The sequence below is a fragment of the Pagrus pagrus genome, assembly GCF_965226575.1.
Source record: "Pagrus pagrus genome assembly, chromosome: 4".
Taxonomy (NCBI): Eukaryota; Metazoa; Chordata; class Actinopteri; order Spariformes; family Sparidae; genus Pagrus; species Pagrus pagrus.
Window position 1 is genome coordinate 7,299,039 of NC_140188.1, and position 23,017 is coordinate 7,322,055.

The window sequence follows — 23,017 nt, forward strand, 5'->3', positions numbered from 1 at the left end:
CAACAGTTAGTGTTTAAAGACTGACACCTGTAGGTCATTTGGCACAGCTTTCATCAGAACACCAGCTCTCTGTTGTTGATCCTCAAGGGTTCAGTGATAAGAGAAAAAAACATAAAATGTTTAATATTAAGTCTTTGTACTGTTTTCAATTGAGTATATGTTAAAAAGGATTAGCAAATTATCACATTTTGTTTTATTCATGTTTCACACAGGAGTTGTAAAAGCCAGCTCACATGTTGATGGGATTGTTGACTCGCAATAAGGTTTCCATTAAATGCAGAAAGTGTCAGGACAGTGAGTCCTTTTTCTCTCAGCTTGTTAGGAAGAAAAAGTAAACTATCCATGGAAAAAACATCTTTTGAGGTCACTTTCCATGACTTTTACAGTATATTTTCATCTTCCTCTCCACACAGCGGGATGCCACCGTTCACACCAGCTCCCTGAGAACTAGGAGCCAGGCTGATTTAATGGCCAAACAAAACGTAAATTCCAGCACTAAATCTCTCTGGAATGCTTCCCAGATCGGTGAAATATGAGACTCTGGACTATCCAAGGGTGTGTACTGAATGTGGATCTGGCACTGACCTGGAAGAGAGCCGAGGAATCTAATCTGAAACCATCTGACCCAGGCTGCCTCACTAGAGGTAAAGCGCCTGGGTCATCCACTGCCAGGAAGGCTTTGAAGGCTACATTTCCAAATGTGCGGGCCTGGGTCTCTGGCTGGGCCTTGTCCTGGGGTGGGAAGAAGGAATATTTAGGTTTGAACAGACTCAGCACATGGAACATCATAAGACATATACTTCTGTTGCTTACAATTATCTTGAATCTGTAGAGTAGTGATGGAGCATCAGCCAGACAGCCAAACTCAAAGTTGCTGGGATTGTATTTGGGGACATATCCATCAGCTCCGGTGCACAGGAACACTTTCTCTATGTTACAGATAAAGGAGTCGCCAAGGTTCTGCACTGGATCCACCATCACTCGGGCGTAAATTGTATCCCCTACATGGGGGAAGGAATACAATTTTCATCACTGCAAAACACATGTTGCATATTACAACTGCATAATTGCTCAGACTACAATACTGAGCACAACATTCAGCTGAAACGACTCTTTTCATCTTGGCAACAAAAGCTTTCTGCACTCTTCAAGATCTTATTGAGAAAAATAAAACTCAGGCTCTTATAATTAGCTTGGCTTTGAAAAAGACATGAAAATGTTCAAAAGTTATGGAGGCCTCATTTCCCACTAGTTTCATCATGATTGGTCAGGAAATAATGGGGAATACAATAAATAAACAGAAATATTCATCACACAGGGATTTGTTTTGATCTGCAGAATGAAACATAATTTTAATGACTTTCTAATTATTTTTGTTTTGTTTAATCCACAAACTTCCGGAGAAGTTGACATTTTATGCTTCTTATTGCCTTACCCTGTGAGAACGCAGTGTCACTCTCCTGCCCGAAGCCCATGGAGCCGTCTGAGAGCCAGAGCATCCGTTTAGAGAGTAAGATCATCTGCGTGTTCAGACTGAACTCAGCAGCCACGGGGTCGCTAACCTAGAAACACATGAAGACATGCAAACAAACCATATTTAGAGACAAAGCGATGTTACAACATAGATACTAGGTCAGAGGTGTCAAACTCAATTTCATCCTGGGCCACATTAGCTTTATGGTTGCCCCTCGTAATTGCCTCTGCATTTGATTATTATTAGTTTTAGTAATAACTTCATAACTTTGAACCTGCTCTGAAAGCACAAGTCTAGTTACAGGAAAGATCTACCAGCTTGTCTCTATTAAGCACTAACATGTATTCATCTGTTTTTTTTTCCTTTCCTTCAGTGTGTTATGTATGTTCTTGTACATGTAAAAGGTCTTAAAAGTTAAAATGCCCAAAGTCCGCGCCAACAGGAGCTCCTCTCTTCTACAGAAAACACTGCTCCTGAAGTGCCTAAAATGCCTTGTCAGTAGTCCCGCCTTTAACTCTGTGACTTTGTGACACTATATCACCATGTCGCACATGTGCATCATTTATGACTATATTAATGGTAGAAGTGAGGCTAACTGGAAGCTGAAGACACGACAGAGCCGACCAGAGACACACTGAACAGTGCTGGCTCAGGCTTGTGTGAGCTGACCACTCAGAGCAGACTGGGTATTCAGAAAAGGAGCATTAAAGAGACAGAAGCTAAAAGAGAGTGTGTCAGACAGAGTGGGAATAAAGTGCTGCAGGACTTGACAGTATGAGGAAATAGTTGTGTTTTTAAAGCATGTGAACCTATCTGAGCAGTAACCAAAAGCAGTAGGCCTCGATTGTGACACGTGTTCTAGGTAAACAATCTTTATTGATTCAACTAAATGCACCATACAATTTATGTATAATACATAAAGAATGTCTGGTCATTTGTAGACTTGTCAGTGTAAATTTGACACACTAGAAGTAAATGCTCAATAGTGTACATTCACAGTCTTGCTTTTTAGTTGCAATGCTCTCAAAATTCATATTCTGGATATATTCTGGATAATACATTAAATAAATTACGACATTTTAAAATCTGACCTGGGAAATTTAAATTTTTAAAAAATTGTTTTAATAATTTTTTGCATTTAATGGACAAAACTATTCAGCTTTGCTATTAAGACTCGAGATGGTCTTTTGATGCTGGGGTGGTTAGATGTTAGCATCATCATCAGGATGCAGCTTAATGGTCTAAAAAGGGGATGTTGATGAGAGATCTGTTCCTGTCAGGGTAAGAGAGAAGAGTTGCAGTTTTATGAGTACTTGATTAGATGGAGTGAACCAGGAGGGAGTGTCCTCTGAGATGAAGAGGTGTAGCTAACAGGAAGAAATGATTGAAGGAAGAGGGGTGAATGAATGAAAAATGTGTTTTCTTCATTTAACCTTCACAAAGATTCATAGTAACATTTTTTAAATAGTTTGTAGTAAAGTAATATATGTTAAATTCTTAATTTCCATCAGTGCAGCTGAAATAATGTGTGTCTCAACTGAGATAACAGAGCCTCGTGTGTGTTTTTATTTTGGTGTCAATGTGAGCCTAATTTGCTGACTACATTTCCCTGCAAGGATCAATAAACTTTCACATTTTTCCGATTTGACAAGATGAGTTCACCTGCTGAAAGCGGATGTCCATGTCGAAGGTGAGAGGCTCTCTGGGATTGCAGACAGGAGGGATGGTGTACTCCAGGCTGGAAGGGGATGCACACGGGAGCAGTTTCACTGTGTATGTACCAGAGTAGTCACGCACCTGAGAGGGGAAATTATATTCAGTAAGGATTAACACAAGTGAAACAATTAATCTGCTGCTTGGGGGAAAAAAAAGGTTTACTCACAGCAAAGTCAGAGACAAATGTCCACTGCTGGATGGGCTGGTTGTAGGTCGGCTCATTCCTCACAAGACTGAGGTTAAAAGTCAAACCAGGGTGCTCCGGACACATAACCATGGAGGTAAGTGATGAAGCTGATGGAAAAATACATCAATCATATGATCAGTACGCTCAGTTAAAATACTTAGAACATAATATACATAATTGATAAATGGACACAAAAACCATCAATTTTAACTAAAGATGAACAAGTTATAAAAAGAGAATTATAGTTTAAAGCTTGAATAGGTAGTTAAAAGATGAGTGGACAAAAAATAAACAACAACAACAATAAAAAAATATCAATTTCTACTTTTATGCTAAATATTATGACATACTCTCAACCAGCATCATATATCACATCCAATTTAGACTGCTAAACACTCATCACTTCTGTATGACATACTGTACCTGGATGTGTAAACACAAACAGGCCTCTGAATCGAGCCTCAGTGCGGAAGTTGACTACCAGTTTTCCATGGCCGTTTATCCGCATGCTGGTTGGGTACAGGGCACCTGTAAAGACAGTCACAGACAGCTTTAATTTTGCTCAAGGTCTCTTTTATTTGTATTAAAGTATGCAATAAATCACAGATACAGATGGATAAACACAATATGCCCCTTCCCAATGTTTCTGCACCAATGGATGACCTAGTGTAAAATATGTAAAAACTATAAAAAGTAGCTATCAGTAGTAATATCAGAGGCAGAGTGAAAAAAAATGTTGCCATACTGTGGGTACTTCCACATTTTTAAGTAATTTTAAATCTTATATTGCTAACTGTTGTTCAAGTCTTACCTTGTAATTCAGCCTCTGGTGGGCTACCGATACCATCCCTCCATAAGATGGCAGTGTCGTACACAAATGTGAGCCGCAGCTCTGACTGCAAGTCAAAGTGCTGCCATCCTCCTGCTCCCACTGGAGAGTGGAAGACATATGATACATGGAGCGGGACTCGTAGGGTCACATAGGACTGGACCAGGTTCAACACCTGCAGTGAAAACCAACATGTTGTGTCAAAGCAAAAGAAAAAAAAAGATTCCTCCTTCACAGATTTACTTTAATCTTGATATAGAGACATAAAGAGAACTATCAAGACACGGTGAATTCAATGCATGCGCAATATTCTACCATTGTGGCTTTTAAAAGCAAGTTTAGTTTTTGAGAGTGCTTCATTAAAATCATGTATTAGGGAACTTTATATTATTTGTGAACTACAGAATTGCTGTAATTTTTATCTTCCTAAACAAATCGATTTAAAACATTTCAAATGTGTCCAAATCATAATGTGTTGCTGTTTTTAGTTCACATCACGAATAACAAACACTTAAACACAGATGCACTACATTTACATTCGTTGGAGAGATCAAACTGCTCATTGTCTAAAAGAGCTGTTCTAAAATGGTCAAAGGATTCCAAGTGGTGAAAGTCCTGAGAGGGAGTGCTCTCTGGTATCTGCACTTTCCTCTGACCTGTGAGAGGTACCTGCCTGCACTGGCTCTGTGTTCGTGTGGAGACGTGCCTACGCCTCTGGGCGCTGAGAGCTCAGGCAAATGATTTGCAGAATGGCCTCCTGACACAACCTGCTGGGCTTTAATAGATTCCTGTGGTCGTGTTAAGCCGGGCACTAAGCCCTACACTGTGACATGACACTGGCCCCGGCCTGCGCAGAGCCTGCCTGCCCACTTAGAGGAGCACTCGGGTCACAGGGCACCCACAAACAAAGGCACTTTCTTTTTCCATTGATCCGGCCTCACAGATCCTAAAACTGAACCGGTGACGCATCACTCTATGAATCTACATACCGTCTTTTCTCTGTTCACTTCAGTAACCATAGCAACCAAATCTCTATACAGAGCTGTACAAGAGCTGAATGTATACCATTCTCACCTTTGATGGAAAGACAAGGGACAAGAATAGAGTTTTTATTGTCAGATGTGTGTTCTTCAGGGTTCGAGATCAAAATCCTTCCGTCCTTTTAGTAACTTTCTATTTTTTTAAAAAAGCAAAGACACATTAATCGGCAATTACTCCAAAGTATGTGCACTGTCGATTTCTGCTATTGCTACTGGCTAAGGTGAAGTTTATATTACCTGCAGCAGCTTGCCTACCTGTCGAGACATGTTTATTACTGCTACATTCACATTTAAATCATGTGGCTGCAGGCAACAAAGTTCTACTTGTTGAGAAAAGGATGTTATCACCTGGGTGTTGCCTTTGTTATTAAATGAACCCGAAGCCATGTAAAATGAGAAACTCTCATTACAATAAGAAACTAATATACACTCTTCTATACCTTCAGAGCCAAAATATATTTGCAAGTGCTGTAGGGCTTTAATTAATAATAGAGAGAGTGGTGGAGGCTTTCACCATGATGTGCCTCGTGCACTCTTCCAGTCTGTCTTTATCAACACTCTTCCTTAATTAACTGCAAGTCAACTAAGAGTAGCTTTCCAAGGTGAATGCAAATGTCTAAGGCTGTGAGGCACAAGAAGGCTTCCAGATCTCCTCCTTCCAGCTCCACATTTAACAGCTGCTGCTGCTGCTGCAAACAGCATAATGTGCACAATGTGTAACAGAAGAATAGAGATTTTTATGAGGGCTGCTGTTATTAACTTGCCACTTTGACAAGTCAAATAACTGGTCTGGCCAGGAGTTGAAGGAAGCAGGGTGTCGGGTTAGTCATTTCTACAGAGGTTAACATGGGTCTCCAGACAATAATGGATGACTATTCTACAGGCAAGTATTTACTTTAGGATCTTTAAAGGAAAACCAAGTAGGCAAGCAGAGTTTTAATATGCCTGTAAATGATTAATGAGGATTGAAAATCCAGGAGTATTTTGAAATGAAAGTGAGCAAGACTTGTTATAGGACACAACAGACTAGTAACTGCTGAGTACACATTCCTATCCTCATGGGGGTCTGCTGCTTTATTGAACTGACTCCTTGCACTTCATGTCTAGCAATGACAAAAGAGGTCAGAGGTGAACTGAACGTCAAAGGTGGGGCTGCTTACCTGTCCATCAGTCCCGATGTTGCCTCCGCAGTCACTGAGCAGCTCAGACATGTCGTAGTAGCTGGTGAATTCCCACAAACAAGCCTCCAAGTTGAGGTTTCTGTAAAATCGCAGTGTGCTGGATCCCCTGAGGGAAGTGCTGTACTGGTAAGGGGCCGTCTCGCCGATCACTTCTGGATTTTTGGTGGCTTCAGTGAGGAAGCTGTGGCGAGTCTTGACCTCAGTGTAGTCCAACAAATTGGAGCAGCGATGGTTGCCAACACGGGTACCGTCAGGGCTCAGCGTGAGCTCAAAGTTGGACAGGGCCCGGGTGGACACAACAGGCAACATACCTGAGGGAGGATACACACAAAGAAGTCAGAAAGTGGACTCAGGAATGTTAGATTAACAATTAAGGAAAAGTAACTGAAGTAGTTTCTTGTTAAAAGATTCAGGTTGATAAGTGACACATGGAACCAAGATTTCCAAAAAAAACCAACAACAACCTTTCTTGAGTTATTTCCTGATTTATTTCGTAGATTGTATCCTCATCTGATTTTCACTTTCTGTCTTCGTGTTTTCCTGCCTTTTTTGTTTGTCCTATTAGTTTCACCTGTCCCTTATTAGTCTTAGCATATAGTCTGTGTTGTTGGTTGGTTGGTGTATTCTTTGTCAGTTCCTTAGTCTGGTGTTTTTCCCAATGTTTGTATTTCTCCCCCATGTTCCCCATGACTTCCACTATTTTCTGTGGAAATGTGTTCTTATCTGAAGGAAATGTATAGCATTAAATGGTATACCCCCTACACTTAATGTCAGGGGCAATTCAATAATTATTTTTCTAAAAAAGCCTGTCAGCAGTATTGAGTGGCAGTGAAAGTACATTTAGTCAGTCTTTTCTTAAATCGAGAACCACAGGCAATTGGAAATACATTGATAAAACTAACTAATTTCTTTTGTATGTATCAGATTGCAGAAACTCAGTAGATGGATGCAAATTCTTCTAAACATTCAATCTGCTCCTCTTACCATCAATGTGAGGCATGGTGACAGTTAGTTTGATGAGGTTGGGGTGCTCCGTGTCTTCTGTTCCAGTGTATCGCAGCTTGGCAGAGAAGGGCTCGGCCCCCACAGTGCCTGCGACACGAGGCTGGCACATTCCTGCAACGGCGCCGTAAATAAACAAACATCAAACGTTTTGTTTTCCCGAAAATTTCTCCACAGAAAATTCTTTTATGTTTCAGCTTTCTGTCACAGCAAGGACAGCAAGTACTGCAGCAGGAGAGCAAAATGCAGCCAGCATCTGCTTATCGTGCTGAACCATTTCCATGAGAGAGACGCAACATTTCAAGCTAGAGAATAAGTTGCACTCACCCTCGTCCATGCTGATGGACACTATGGGGCTACTGAGCTCCAGGCCTTCATCCCCGTTTGTGTTCACGCCCCTCGCTGCACACTGGACCCTGGAACCAGCCTGGAAGTAGACTGAGTCCAAGGTGATGAGCTTGGAGGAGGTGAAGAAGGTATCAAAGTCAACCTCTCTCATAGGACTGGTGACGCCATCGGGGCCGGTGGGGGCACTTACGAGCCAACGATAACGAGTCAGGGTGTTGTTGATGTTCTCGCTTACACAGATGGAGCCTGTTTTGTCATAATCTGGGTACTTTAGGTTACAGGCCTGAAAAAGGGAAGATAAATTGTGCTTGTAAGTGAAATGAGCCCAAGAATCACTGCAGCAGTCAAAGTCATTTCTGTATACTCCTGATGAGCCCTCAAGGTAGCTGATAATTAAGCTGATAATTAAGTGTGTGTACATCTGCTAAACTACCTAGCTAATAGTATTTATGTATTTTCACTGTCAAAAAGTATTGTCTAATGAATCATTAGCAGAGTAAATGATAAGTAAAGGAAGTGTTTATTGGACTATCACTTGGGACATACGGTGACACAAATGACGGGGTATCCGGCCACAGGGAGAGCGTCTCTGCTCCTGTCGATGTCATCGTAATGCAACAGCGAAACCACTCTGGGCACCGAGGGGAAGGTGACATCCGCCATGCTGTTGGTCTCCTCGATATAGATTATGGCTTTGCTCATCTGTTGATTGACAAGCAAGGGCAATTAAGACGCTGTTAACAGAAATTGCTGCCGCCTTCTAATGTGATGGATAGCCAGGTAGTTACACACTTGACAGTTAAATTATATGCTAATTTGGCTTAATTTTCACCTTTGTCTCTGCCACCATGTTCTCATCAGGCTTCAGGTGAACAGTGAACGCCTCCCTCATTTCTCTCACACCATCAAATAAAACCTCCACCTCCACATAGTGCTCCTTGTCACCCTCTTTGAACACAATTTCTGCCAAGAAAGATGAGATTTGACAAACATTTTTGAGGCAATTTAAAACAAATTCTGCCCTGATTTAAAAAAGAAAAAGAAAAAGAGATTTACCTTCGGATATAGGATGGTAGTCCTCCCCAGAGGTAGCAGATCCATCTTTGGTGTGAACTCGGACAACAGAGACCTTGGAGGTGTCTCCGACACGCAACACTGGGATCTTCACCACGGCCACTTGGCCACTTTCCTTTGGCTCATTCACACTGAATTTGGTCTCTCCAAACCTAATAATCGCCTCTGAGAAAGCATAGCATTTCAGTTTCAGTCACAGACATTACAGCATACCACATATCAAAGCCCCTGTATGCACAACTTTCTGAATTTGTTGCCACAGTGGTAATACCATAAAGGATGCAATGGTGGATCTGGGGAAATCAAGATAAATGGGCTGACACACAGACTGAACAAATTGTCTCAATTTTTCTACAAACAAATATTAAAAGGTGCTATAATCATAAAAAATATTCTGCATACGGTGGCAATTAGCAAGATATATTGTAAGGAACAGCGTGCGAGAAGAAAACAAAGCACTCTTACTGTCTGCATCATCTTTTATCTTGATGAGTGTTTCATTCTGTCCTCCGATAGATGCTCCAAACGGAGATTCACTCTTGGGGCTTCCCAACACCAGACGGAGCTCTTCCTCTTCTTCATGTTCTGTGTCGTCAACAAGTACCAGTACACAAGGCTTTTCAATCTCTCCTAAACAAAAGAGAAAGGGGAAATGACTTTAAGCAACTCAATATCCTTGCATACATTTGAATCAGTAAAGAAAACAAAAAACAAAGAGATGGGTACCTGGTAAGAAGGTGATGATGGAAGCATCTGTATTTGGCCTCTCATCGAAGTCCATCATGACCTGGGCTGTCCCCTGTCTGCTGTAACAGCGTACTGTGGACTTGTAGCTGATATCACCACTACGGTAAACGGTGACTAAGATCTGTCCTGAGTTCTCATTGCCCACATACACAGACTCACGAAACTGCACCTTTGGCACTGGAGGAACAATAATTAAACTCATAAATCAGAAATACGGTACAAACATCACAAATCCCTGAGTGTAACCTTTGGAATGAATTTTGATTACTCACAGTCTGAAACAGAGTCATTGATGAGGATGGTAGCCTTGCTTGGCTCCCCGAGAATCCCATTCATAGGCATCCGCAGTACCAGTTCGAACTTCTCCGGCCCCTCGAGCACCGGCTGGCCCAGGTCATCCAGGATGGTCACACGAAACGTCTGCATGGTGACCCCCGGTGCAAAGTCCAGATTCCGGCTGATCCCGACATAATCCACACCAGCTGCTCCACAACACAATATAGGTCAGACATATTTTAAAGAACAGACTGCTTATGGGATATAGTGGATGTAGCACAAATGGACTACAGTACTTGATCATATTTTAACAGCAGTTCTCATGTTTCTTCATAATTCATTTGTGAATGTCAGGCAGCAATGAGGATGAAAGCATACGCACTGTGTGCTGACAAAGTGACGCTTTCTATCTCGTGGTCGATAGCCACGATCAGTTGGAATTTGGTCCGTGATTAAAGGAGAGCTGTAAGAAACTGGATGTCTCCCCGAGCGCAAACAGGTTATTCATTCGCCATTCTTTGAAGCGTCTGGGTATTGAGAGCTCACCCTTTGCCCGCGGGCTTTTCTCATGTACTTATGACCCAGTTATGTGCGTAAGTGTGGGCTTGCATTTCTACCGTGCTGCATATGATTAGATGCTAGTTATTTTTACAGTTATAACGCAGGCAGGAGCAGAGATGTTAAGAATCTGTACAAGGGGGAGAAGACTGCCTGAGGGCAGGAGATAATAGAGGCTGTAGGGAAGGCTGGAGGAGATGGTAACCAGTCTTAGAGTACAAAGCGCTTACCAGTGTGCAGAACAATGGGTATGCATTCCTAAAGCTATGTCCTCACTCAAACCACCATTATCCTCACAACACAGTGTATATCCAATTCCTACAAAGCCAGGGCCCAACAGACGAGCCCTGACTTCGCCTCCGACCTGAAACAGTGTTTACATTCCCCAGGTCAGCCACCCAACATATTCACTGTTAACATCTCCTTGGACTCCTGAGCTCAGGTAAACAAAATGTGACAGGGTGATGACTTAAGTCTATTGTTTTCTGTGGTTTATGTTTCTCTAAGCGTTAAATAGCTAAAGCTGTCAGAAAAAGGCGCCTCGCAGGTACACATACCCTCAGCTGAGACAGGATCTGTCTTTCTGGAGCGCACTGTGACGGTTCCTCCTTTGGAAAGGTCAGTCCCTGTCCTCCACACCTGCACCTCCACGAAGCCATCACTCTCATCCACGTGGTAGTCTGTGTTGCCAAAGTAGAAGATGGGAGCTGGGAAGAACAACAGAGGGAAAAGGGAAGAGATGAGGAAAAGCGTGCAGGAGGATGTAATCCATAATCATCGTGTTTCACAACAGGATACCTGGATGTCTGTTGTAATTGCGGAGTTGAATCTGTAATAGCTAGAATGCTCCGTAAGATTACCACTGATTACAGGAGAAATTGAGGGAATGTTTCCATCGAAACACCAGCAGGTAGTCAACACTGTAATTGCAGCCCTTTAAACAACACTTTCTAACTTCCTGTAATGATGTTTAGGGGGGAATTTCTACATCTGCAACATGTACTAAAAGACAAAAAGCTACCTGAAGGCAGGAGTGAATTTCCTGGTTTTGTTGTTGATGGGTCTGGTGGTGGAGTTGACTTTGATAGTGATGGGTCTGAGAGGCAGACAGGAGGCCTGACAGGAGGTCTGGGGGATGTAAAGCTCCATGTGCCAGCCCAGGCCTGCCTGACTGCAATTAGTGTTTCTACGAGCTGAGATTCCACTGCAGCCAAACTCACCCACTATTATTCTATTTAACCCTTTCAGACCCTTTCTGTTTTCTCTCAGTGACATACAACATGTCATTTCTTGAGAAACAATGCCTTGAGGGTTTGGACCTCTGTATACCTACCCTTTGGTTGGTGCAGTCAGCTGCTGTCATACTGAGAGAACAGCCATCACAAAGAGACTATTTATGGACTTAAACTGCAGGGAGACATCCATATTCCTTTAGAGCAATACAGAAATAACCCAAGCAGCCAAAAGCTGAAAGCAATTCAAAAAAGCAATTTTTACTTATACAACGCACACAGTCTTATAATTGATCAAATACATCATTGTTAGAATGACTAATGGGAACAAGCCACTACTGAGTGGTGAAAACCGTGTGCTTTTGAGAGCAACTGTGACCAAATAATGAATAAATTAAATGAATGGCAATGGCCATGGGCAGAGTTGTGGTTTCCATGACAATGGAAGTCTGCACCTACAAAACGGTACTTAGCTGTTTCTCATCACACAGTATGAGGCAAAATAGAGAGTGGGGATGTGCAACTGGGTGATAAATGCAAAAAATAAAAGCAAAAACAAATCCATACTGTTGTAACTGCATGATTATGTTATCTAATGAAACAAAATACAAGAGCAAGGAAAAAAGAGATTAACTGTCAGTCAACAGTGCTGCCAGGCACAATTACTGATCGGGAAAAAAAACCTGTTTATTATTTTGCGATGTATCATTATTCTTTCACGTAATCTGAGTCTTAGAAGAAATTGCATTGCATTTTGATGCAGTCTGCTTTGGCGGTAACAGCTCTATAGTGACAAGATAAGACAAGTTCTGAAAGGGAAATCATCTTTTTAGGCAAAGCCTTGGGGTTTGTGGTTCTCAGAGGAGCCATCTCTGCAGCTGAAATAATATTTCTCCTAAGAGCAGGCAAAGGACAGAAAACTTTTATACTTTAATCTGTCCTGAGAGCACAGCCGGGACAATGAGTGCTGCATCAAGAGGCTTGCAGCTGCCAGAATTTCTCCCCACAGAGAACCCAAACAAAGATGGTTTTGGCTGTCTGTAGCAGCTCCCCAACAGGAGGAGTAATCAGATCTACTAGCCTGAGGTTGGCAGCCAGGAACTCGGGCCCTGTTGTACTAGTCCAGTAATCAGATAAGGTTTGTGAAGCACACAAACTGCGAGCTTCAAAGAGCTACGGCCCATTAACTGAAAGGTAAACCATGGGCTCCTGGACTCCATCCGCCCAGCCAGCAGCAGCCTCCTACAGCACACAGCACATCTAAGGTTACCTGGATGGCGTGGCGATGATCCACATTTAGATCCACTTATTATCTAAAATGATGTAAAGTCTGTAAACATTCATTTATTCAAAAAACAAATATATTATTAGATTTGACATACTTGTTGTATGCTTTTTTTTTATCAGTACCATTGTTTGAACAAGCTCAACAAACAATGGAAAGAAAAAAAAAATCAGCCACATACTACTACTTCTTCTTTAGTAAAAGTAGCAGTACTACAGTGTGTTTACAAGTCAAAGTCCTGCATTTGAAATCTGACTTCAGCAAAAGTAATAGCATCAGAAATAAACTAATTAGTCCCCTAAAATGTCCCGATTTAGAATAATACACAGTATATTACATCACTGGATTATAATGAGTGATTCAATGTGTTAATGTGTAAGCACTCATGTTGAAGCAGATACATTTTCAACTAATACATATACTAGCTAATTTCAAATATTTATATACTGTGGGATAGTTTAACCTATAATAATACCTCATCCTTTATAAGTTATTTTATGTTTTATATTAATCATCTCAAACTGCAAAGTAACTAATGTCAAATACATTTAGTGGAGTAGAAAGTAAAATATTGGCTTACAAATTGTAGTGGAGCAGAAGTATGAAGTGGCATAAATAGTATACACAACTAAAGTACAAGTACCTCAAAATGTTATTTAAATACAGTAGTTGAAAAATGTACTTAGTTACAACAGCCTCCTACGTATGGTCATTATGGCAGCCAATTTATTACAATCTATATACAAAGCCAAACAAAGGGAATATCATTACTGTTGCATATGTGTGAACATAAAGTAAAATAAGAGGCACAAGAAGAGATACAGGCATCCCTAAGGGGACTGTTACACTCCCACTGACTGCTTGATTTCACTTGAACTTTGTATGACATTCCCACAGCGCTAAGTGGCTTCTCTAATGGTGAGATTCAATTGAGCCCTGGCAAATGCTCCTCTGCCCACTGTGCACTCGACAAATCTCTCTCCGGCAGCAAAAGCATAGAAAAGCAGCTCCATATTCAATACAGAATAATCTACAACTTTAAACATTGACGACTGTGAGAAACACTTGAACGTTCAAAGTAGGCCCTGGATTCAGTGTCTTACGGCTGTTGATTAAAGTCAGCAGCTCTCTGCTTAAGTACTTTGGACATCTGTTTATATCAGAATGGACGGGAATCCAGGTGAGGCATAATGACAGGGTTTGTGTGTTCCCCCTCGATTCATCCCCATCCAGGATATAATGCTCACGCATGGGATCCGCCCATCTTTAAAACAGCTCATAATCATACCTTCAGAACCAGAGAGAAATTTACAGGCAACTGACGCGAGTCTATAAATACACGAGTCAAGTCCTGCCGTACAAGCATTCTCTTGTCTTACAGCCCCAACCACCAAAACATTTTCCCGGATGCAGAGTCAATATCAAACAGCAATTACCTCTGCAAGAAAGGACAAGTTTCTCCAAACCCATCACAGCCAAAAGGCCTGAGTGGAAACTGTAAGGATGTGGCCGTTTATGTGCAGATGGTCTGCCGCTGGGAAAATTGCAAGTATTCTGAGCATAGCAGCTGTCCATGCATGTTACTGTAGAATGCCTGGCCAGCTTGTAAACTTTACAGTCTAACATGCCAAGTTGGCAGAAGATTTACTTTTATGTAGAAAAAAGGGAAAACATAATTTGTGTTCTTAGTGTAAAAAAGTCATCAACTGTTGACATAAGCAATAAACAGCAGCTCCATAGTGTGTCTATTTGTACATTAACTGCAGGCTTGCTGAGTTGAGAGGATGTGAGAAAGGCTATTAGGCTGTGTTTAGATCTCTTGTGTTCACAATATAAAACAATAAATCAGCTACAACCTTTTTCACACATGCACACATTTCCAGCTAATTACCACAGTCCCTTTTATGTTTTCATTGACCTTGCTAATTTGTACCGCTTCCTGTTCACCATGTGTTGCTTTCTGCTGTCACTTAGCCCTGTTGCTGTTCCGTCCTTGCTTGTTATTCAGATGTACTTGCTTCTGTTTGGCTTTTTAATGAATTCCTCCTCTCTACTGTTTGTTTTTCAGGTAGATTTTCTTTGAGTTATTGTGCTCTTTGTGACATTATCCACATCTAGATTGGAGTGCCTCCTCTGATAGCTGGATTTAACCTGGTATAGGTTAATATAGGTTCAGAGGGCTTTGCCCCTACAATAATCTAGTCGTGTTTGACAGACATGAGACATTAGCTGATTATTTGCACCTGGTTTTCCAGAGTTTTGTCAGTTTGGCTGATAACATGCAGGGGTTCAGACTTCACACTATCCTTCCCAGATCCCTCTCTGCTGAAAAGACAACCTGAACAATCAGCAGGGATCAAAAGCGTAGCAAGCAGACAATGATCCCTCACCACCCTTTGCACCTGTGTAGACTGACAATGTGTTTGTTGAAGTGAGTGTAACTTTAACAAACAAAACTCCAGCACTCAGATAACTAATCTTCTTACTTATGGTGGGCAAAATTGTATTGTACTGTATTATATTAAATCATGTTATATTACATTATATTACATTATGTTACATTATATTGTTAATGTACATTATCTTTACGTGCATTCACAATGTAGCAACTGTACCTTGTTTAGGCATACATGTACATAAGGCATGTAGACTAAAACATGTAGTAAAGGCAAAAGAAATGTCAATTATTGTTTTACACATACTGTACGTGTCCTGACATTTCTTGACGTGTCTTTTCTGACATGTCTCTGTTATTGGACAACATTTCTTGATTAAATTCCTGTTAACCCAAATATGCAAAATGGGAGAAGTCTAGACACCACCCAGTGGGGTTTTGATTAGTTTTGGTTACACTTTCTATCCGAGCTCAGTTGCCAACAAAGTTCCCTCTGAGGCAGAAACACTAACTCGTGTGCCATGCAGTAGTCTGGATTCTGAACAAAACAGATTTGAATTACTCCCTCTCTGCAATTAAAGGTGTTGTAATTAGTAAAATTATTGTTTGGGTTGGAAAGAAAATGTGCCTTATTTTCCATGGCACAGGTCTACAAAACGGGTTACTAGCCCAGTAAATTCTTACTCATTTAGGTGTAAAAGCTACAAACATTCTCAGTTTAGATTCCCATAAATTGTCAGATTAACATCAGACCCTTGGCAGACAATATGAGCTCCAGCTCCGACTGTGCATGTGTGGTTTCTTGCTCGTGTTTGTTCCTTCCTAGGTGGCCGAGACTGTGCATTTGCACAGAGCAGGGAGTGCATTCTCCGGTGCCCTGTGGCTTCTAATTTCATCACATTGTGCTACTCTGGTTTGCTGAAATGAAGACATATTGCTAACATCCATTTTTTGCTGATATCACTAGTTTCTGTTTCCAAGAACTATTTAATCCACAGCTCAGTGGAGGTGCTTAAAGTCCAGCATGGGGAGCCCCAGCATAGAGTTCTCACAAGCAGGGACAGGTGTTTGGCCATGCACCGACTCTTTCCTCCCCTGTACAACACCCACTGGACAAGGACTGCTATAAGAGGGATGACAAAGAAGAATGTGGTGCCCCAATTTGCCTCCCTTTCACATATACTGAAGTTAGGAAAGGAATTATGGGTTGGAGTGTAATACCAAGCAAGAATAGCTGAACTGCCTTTCTCCTCTTCCAGACAGGAGATTGGGCTTGTTCTGCTTTCCTCGGAGCTATTTACCATTTACTTCACCATCAGTGCTCATGCCATTTAATTATCACCTCCTTCAGGGAGATATGAAGGTTTGACACCACCTTATTTCTCTCCACTCTTCACGTTTCATTTATTCAGTGGATGCTGGCAACCTAAACACCTCCAGCACCAATTCTAAATTATACTTTGGAGGTGTTGCTGCGCCAACTTTACACATATTGTGTATGCCTGTGCATGTACATGTGCAACTGTTTGTATATGTGTGTGTTCAGGCAGTCAATCCGATTTCAGGTGCTGGCGTCATTATAATAAGGCGCCAAGTTGTTGGACGATAGCTCCAGGTATTGTTTCTCTCCACATCGGACAGAAAGTCTTGACAACTGAATCACATTTTGAGAATAACTATAAATTGTAGATGTTGTAGAAATAAAGGACGGTTCTACAAAGCAAGGCTTAAGTCTGGCCGTTACAATCATGCTGTATGGGCCACCCTTGTGAGTCTGGTGCTTTCCGCCAAATGATATGCAAAAGGAGATTTTGATTGTCATTCAGCCGCCCTAACAAAGTCAGAGCCAAAAGAAAACATGATTACAGATAAAGCAGGAATAAACCTGAGTACAGACTGTTAGGGCTGGTTGTCAGTCTGAGTCAAGTTAATCCTATAATGCACTGAGTCTCCTTTTCTCCCGTTTCTGTGTGAAAATAGAGAACCTCTAATGAACGCAAAGGCATGCCAAGAAGTCTCAAATCTGTACAGTGAAAACATTTTGTAGTATACTTTATAATGAATTGACTGTTCAGGCTCAAAACATGCGATTACTCAAGTCATTGTTTATAACAGAAAGCACCGGCTGACTCTATGAACTAGGGGCAATAAAACAGAGTTTTGCCTTCCATCAACTAAAAGAGAGTAATGCATGAATATGAACATGCTGTTTCTTAGTAACAAGAAACTGTGAAAAGGAGTAACCCATTGACCCTTTGTCTTTGCTCATCTGAGACTATTTCCAAAGCAATCTTCAAATTTTAATTCATTGTATTACTTCCTATAATCTATGTGCTTTATTTGTTATCCTCCCTGTTCCTCAAACACAACTGATCCTCATCCTTAATGTAAATGACAAGCAGCCATATATGGCCAAGAGAGACAGTATGGCAAGAAATTAATCAATAACTTCTCCAATCAATGAGCTCTCTGGCAGTTGTAAAGACATGCACTGTTAATCAAAGCCATCCATAAATGCTGTGACAGTGTTTGGAAATGTTATAGCTGCACTGGTAAAACAGCAGTCTGAATGCTGTGAGGGCCGACTGTTGTACATCCTATTAAAAACTTGTGTGTCTCAGCAGCTGTCTTGGCAGTCGGCAGTCAATACCCAGGAGCAGCGGAGGTCAAAAGGCCCTGTTCTCACTCTCAGGTTACACTGGACGCTGCTGTAGACATTCAAACCACGTAAACCTCCTCCTTCCTCAAGCAGGTCAAACAAATCCACTTGAAGTGTGTCTGCCTTGAGTCCCACGAGGGAATTGAGAGGCAGAACAACCTGTTACACAGTCTGAAAACTGCTGCTGTTGCATTAGCCTTGAAGACAAGAGAACCAGGTTCATGGACAGATGATTCACATCCTTAACACTGAAAGAAGCCTTGTCTAAAAAAACTGCTAAATATCTAAATACATTTCTTGAAAGGGGAAATAAAAAGACAGAATATTTCAGTTTTGCTAAAGCTCTGGAGGTTGATTATTTCAGCATTTGTCATGCAGATAGGGAAAAAGTGCAAACATCGGGACCATCACTGATCAAAACAGAAACTAACTACTAAGTATTAACTAACTCGATCAGTGCCATGCTGTGCCCAGATCTCACCTTGCAAGGCAGCTGGATTTGAAGGATCATGTGATCATGTGATATCACAAATCCATCTTGCGAGGCTACAATCTATACAAGCGCTTGTGGTAGAACACATAGTGGTTAAATCAGTCAGCATCCTTTGAGGAACAACTGGCAGCTTGGGGCGAGGCTAAGATGTGATGACCAGCGAGAGAAGCGACTGTTAGTTTGAAAAAACAATGGCTCCTTAAGAAGTTAGCATAGCTGCTATAGCATCACTTATGTCAGAACTGGAGAGTATATTTCTTTGAAAGAAGAGCAATGGAAAAGATGTTTTCACTGCTCTCTCAAGTGGCTTCAGTAAGAATTTGATTTACTAACTGGCTCAACTGGTCGCAGCACTCTCCTCCTGTTGATCTCATCGGTTGAAGTTACCTTGTGATAGACGGTGGAAGACAGATGGTTCATCCAATCACCTGCCAAGTATTTTTTGAGTGCCTGCCCTTTTCCAAAAAGTTTGTAGCTGCACCTTTCCTGTTGGTTTTGTGTAACAAACCAGGAGGTGAGACAGGTTGGCTCAAAGCATGATATTTTTACAATTCAAATTAAAGCCTATGACATTTTAGCACTGTGTGCAGTAATGGAGAGATATCTTACAACAGGAAGTCTCTAATTTTGAGTAATTGGAGCAGTTGGAGAAGATTTTAAAAAGAAATCTCAATGAAGCTAGTTTACTTTAATGAGATGCAAAAAATCCACTAATTTCCCATTGGTCATGATTTTCTGACTATTTAAACCAAGCAATTAGATAGACTGCTGAATTGAAGATTGCATCATCACCCCAATTATCTAGCTTCAAATGTATTTGATTCGAGGAAAAAAAGACAGTTCCGCAATCATGCCGGGTTTTTTTAGCTCCAGCGTTGCCTGCCTGCAGTCACAGAACCCTGACTTCACAGCAGTGCTTCCGGAGATCATCAGAGTGATAGGGAACTGAGGAATGGCCGTCAGGTGTTGGGGAACAAAGAGGCGTCAGGAAGATATTGGAGACTATCAGCCCTCCGGTCTGAGCCTGCAGATATGAGATAAAGGCTTCGCCTCCAGGAAGGAGGCTCGCACACTCAAACACTTTATCTCCCAGACATTGTCAGACAAGCACAAACACACTCGGCAAAAAATTCAAACACACGTACATATTTGCTGTCTGTCTGCCCACCTGCCTACCTGTATGCATGAGTTGTTTGGATTCATTTAGACAGCAAAAATATTGCAATCACAATGGTTTTTCAGGACTTATTTTCAGCTATTCTCAAATGTGCTATTGCATTACCTATATGAAATAAACAAAAGCCCCTTTAGCCAAGAAACAGATTCACTCTGCTTGTCTTGGGGCTTTCATCAAAATGGAAAATCTTTAAAAGTCAAAGGAAAAAGCACAGAAAAAACTCTCTAAATGCCACAAAGGGTTTTAATAATCAAAGCCCTTTGCTGTCTTGTCCCTGCAGAGACTACCCGACACTGTACTGCATTAACATTTCACACTTATGATCGGTGAAATGTCATCTTACCGTCTTCCATATCAGGAATGATTGTGATTCTAGCTGTGGGGAACTCTGAGCCCAGACGGCCCCCCATGGGCATGCTGAGGGTGACATTGAAACTTTCCTCATCTTCATACAGAGAGTCATCGATGATCACAACCCGGCAGGATTTCTCAACCTCTCCCTTGTCAAAGCGCAGGATGCTGTGATGGTCCTCAGACCTGGAGATGTAATCAGAGTAGGACAGCACTGTGGTGGGGATGGTGCCTGTGGCTGAAACTGAGTGGGCAGAAAATAGAATTACAGAACGCAAAGTTAACGATCCAAACTCTGCATCAACACAGTCTACTCTTTGACATCAAAATCAATATACAAATATGATTTCATCTTACTCTGAAATTGTTTCTCCATGGTCAATGTTTTCATTAATACTACCTTAGGAGGATATGCCTAGAAAATATGTCTTAACCTAGTTATTCACTGACTATTGCCTAATGTATATACACATCATCATTTGAGCCAAACAACTTAATCTCTTTCTCGAATTACAACAAGCCTGCTTTAACAGTAAAGAAAAAACCTTCACTCTTTTGATCTAACGTGGATCTTTATCAGTCATTTTCTTTGCACTTCCTCTTCCATTTTTAAAGATTACAGCATGTGACAAGTGAACAGCTGCCATCGAGTCAGTGACGAAAGACAGACCAGCTTGTGGGTTTCTTTTTTTCTCTGGTACACTGATTAACTGTCACTTTGCACCTACATTTATGTGCAAGAATGAACAGCCCAGTCGCCTGAATAAAAAGCTGTCATTACGTTTTTTTGCAAACCACAGAGCCTCTAAATTGGTGTGTTTTATATTTATAATGTCAACATCTCAGCAATACATATATCATGTTCATATTACATGTATATGCAGTGATTTTGTGGTCATGTCAGGTGGAGGAGGGGATGGTGGTGGAGGGACCAAGATGTTGGGACGTTTTGCTGCCATCTTTGTGTCTACAAAACCAGGTATTTTTAGCCAAATCATGATCTTATCCTAACCCTAACCAAGTGGTTTTCATGCCTAAACTAAACCTAAAGTACAGCGTTGTCACAACATAACATTGAAAATTACAACATTTTCATTTGTGATACATATTGAAGAAATGTTGATATGATAGGCAAGAAATGTACAAATGAATGAATGGAATTAGGCTGTTAAAGTCAAAATGACAAAACTGTTGCAAAAATCATTAGTAGTGAGTTATTATCGACATGGCAACCTTCACCATCTGCTACTTCAAAACATGCTGGCCTTAACAGATGCCAGTTATAGTACTTCAGCCTCAATCCACATCTAATTTCAAGAAGTGATCAAGACGAGTAGCGAGTATTAAGGCTTGTTGCTCATTTTCACGTTAATCACCACATCTTTTCATGAAAATACAGTTCGCTACTTTCTTGTGTTACCTTGCTGGGTGTAGCAGATGACCATGAGCTCCTGACTGACATCTCCACTCCTGTGTATTGGGATAAGCAGCTCACCAATGTCCTCCTCTATGTTGTACACAGCTGAGGGTATGAAGACTGTCGACTCTGTATGTGAGAAAAATCAAAATTCAACACATCAGTTCATTATTTTTGAAATAGTGTGTTCATATCATCTGAGTTAAATACCTTTATGTTAAATCTTATCTGGCTCTTTGTACAAGAAAGTAGCTCATGTGTGATCTGTTCTCTGGCAAATTTAACGTGATAAATTAAATGTCAAGTGAATTGAATTGACTGATAGGAGATGAAGAAAAGGCAAGAGCCTCAGAACATCAAATCATATGTGACATTATTTGCATCAAAAGCCTTTAAACCACAGGCTTGCAGCTTACACACCGGGACCAATGACAGCTCTCATTTACAGCTCCGCTGATGGTGCTTCAATCATGTTTAATCAAAACCCTCCATCTCCTGTTTATTCATCTGCAGGAAATATTCCAACCTAGAGTTGGCTTACACTGGTACACAGAATATCACGTAGAGACAGCTGTGGTTATTGACCCGGTAAGTGAAATAGATGGATTTGGAACATGTGATCTTTAAGATGTTTAAAAAAAACAATACAGAATCATTTAGTGAATTGAAAACAATGTGTACAATTCAACGTCTTAAATATTTGATTTCATTAAAGGAGTCTATTGTTGGTTGCCAGCAAAGTCACCAGAATAAAGTGATCAAATTTGTAAGTTTCACATGTATCAGACAGTATGAGCTAACTTTTAAGGTCATTTAATTGGAGGAGTTGGTGGTGGCAACGTTTGAGCTAGCCAAAATGGCTGCTAAGCGAGACACCACTATTCAAGGTGGCGTTTCAACGCTTGTAAGCATGAAGGCACCGGATGCATTTAATGAGACGTCAGGGTTTTTTCCAGCTGCGTTTGTGGAGAAAGAACCAGGTAAGCCAAAACATGATCTTCTCTTGCCCTTAGTGAGTGGTTTTAGTTCCTTAACCTAGACAGACCATAAGCACAGCGTTGTCACAACATAAAATTGAAAATTTAGCCTAAAGAAAAGTAAAGTTTCAACATGTCCATGGTTTGCCGAAACTTACTTGCCAACATTTATTTTGGTTATTGGACTGTAGTTGCCCACAAGAATTGGCTAGAATAAAAAGGTTTGTTAATTATGTTTGCAAGCAGGGACACGTTAAACAAATAGTTTTTTCAGTTTTTTTGGCAGCTCTCCATCTCTTTGTCTCCCTCCTTCTCTGAGCTGCAATCAGGAAGGTAATGAGTTTGCAACATTTCAGCCACAGAGCTCAGACAGAAGTCTTGTATGCTTCTCAGTGAGCATCACCCGTATTAACGAAGTGTTGGTATGTCAACAGAACTCGACCTTTCCTCTCCCGTCCTGGAGACCATGGAAACACGTAGGCGTAGGCTGATGTGGCCACTCTTCACTTTTATTTCTAATGCTCAGCTGTTTACAGTCTGGGCCATGTAAGTCTGTCTTGTGTGAAATCATTTATTTCTCACAGTTTCAGGGTGGCAGC

The 23,017-nt window shown here is 41.1% G+C and overlaps 1 protein-coding gene across 1 annotated transcript in view; it reads right to left on the reverse strand.

The window, feature by feature from the left end:
* frem2b (FRAS1 related extracellular matrix 2b) overlaps window positions 1–23,017 on the reverse strand; it is a 57,532-nt gene that overhangs the window by 2,740 nt on the left and 31,775 nt on the right. The window contains exons 5-23 of the mRNA XM_084351710.1: window positions 21,445–21,570; window positions 20,017–20,268; window positions 10,990–11,139; window positions 9,871–10,080; window positions 9,578–9,775; window positions 9,317–9,481; window positions 8,834–9,016; window positions 8,610–8,740; window positions 8,324–8,479; window positions 7,757–8,060; window positions 7,412–7,543; window positions 6,407–6,738; window positions 4,189–4,381; window positions 3,801–3,905; window positions 3,357–3,484; window positions 3,137–3,271; window positions 1,436–1,562; window positions 814–1,001; window positions 586–732 (exon numbers count right to left, since the gene is read on the reverse strand). Coding sequence (XP_084207836.1) covers window positions 586–732; window positions 814–1,001; window positions 1,436–1,562; window positions 3,137–3,271; window positions 3,357–3,484; window positions 3,801–3,905; window positions 4,189–4,381; window positions 6,407–6,738; window positions 7,412–7,543; window positions 7,757–8,060; window positions 8,324–8,479; window positions 8,610–8,740; window positions 8,834–9,016; window positions 9,317–9,481; window positions 9,578–9,775; window positions 9,871–10,080; window positions 10,990–11,139; window positions 20,017–20,268; window positions 21,445–21,570 — 3,362 coding nt within the window. The remainder of the gene's footprint in view (window positions 1–585; window positions 733–813; window positions 1,002–1,435; window positions 1,563–3,136; window positions 3,272–3,356; window positions 3,485–3,800; window positions 3,906–4,188; window positions 4,382–6,406; window positions 6,739–7,411; window positions 7,544–7,756; window positions 8,061–8,323; window positions 8,480–8,609; window positions 8,741–8,833; window positions 9,017–9,316; window positions 9,482–9,577; window positions 9,776–9,870; window positions 10,081–10,989; window positions 11,140–20,016; window positions 20,269–21,444; window positions 21,571–23,017) is intronic.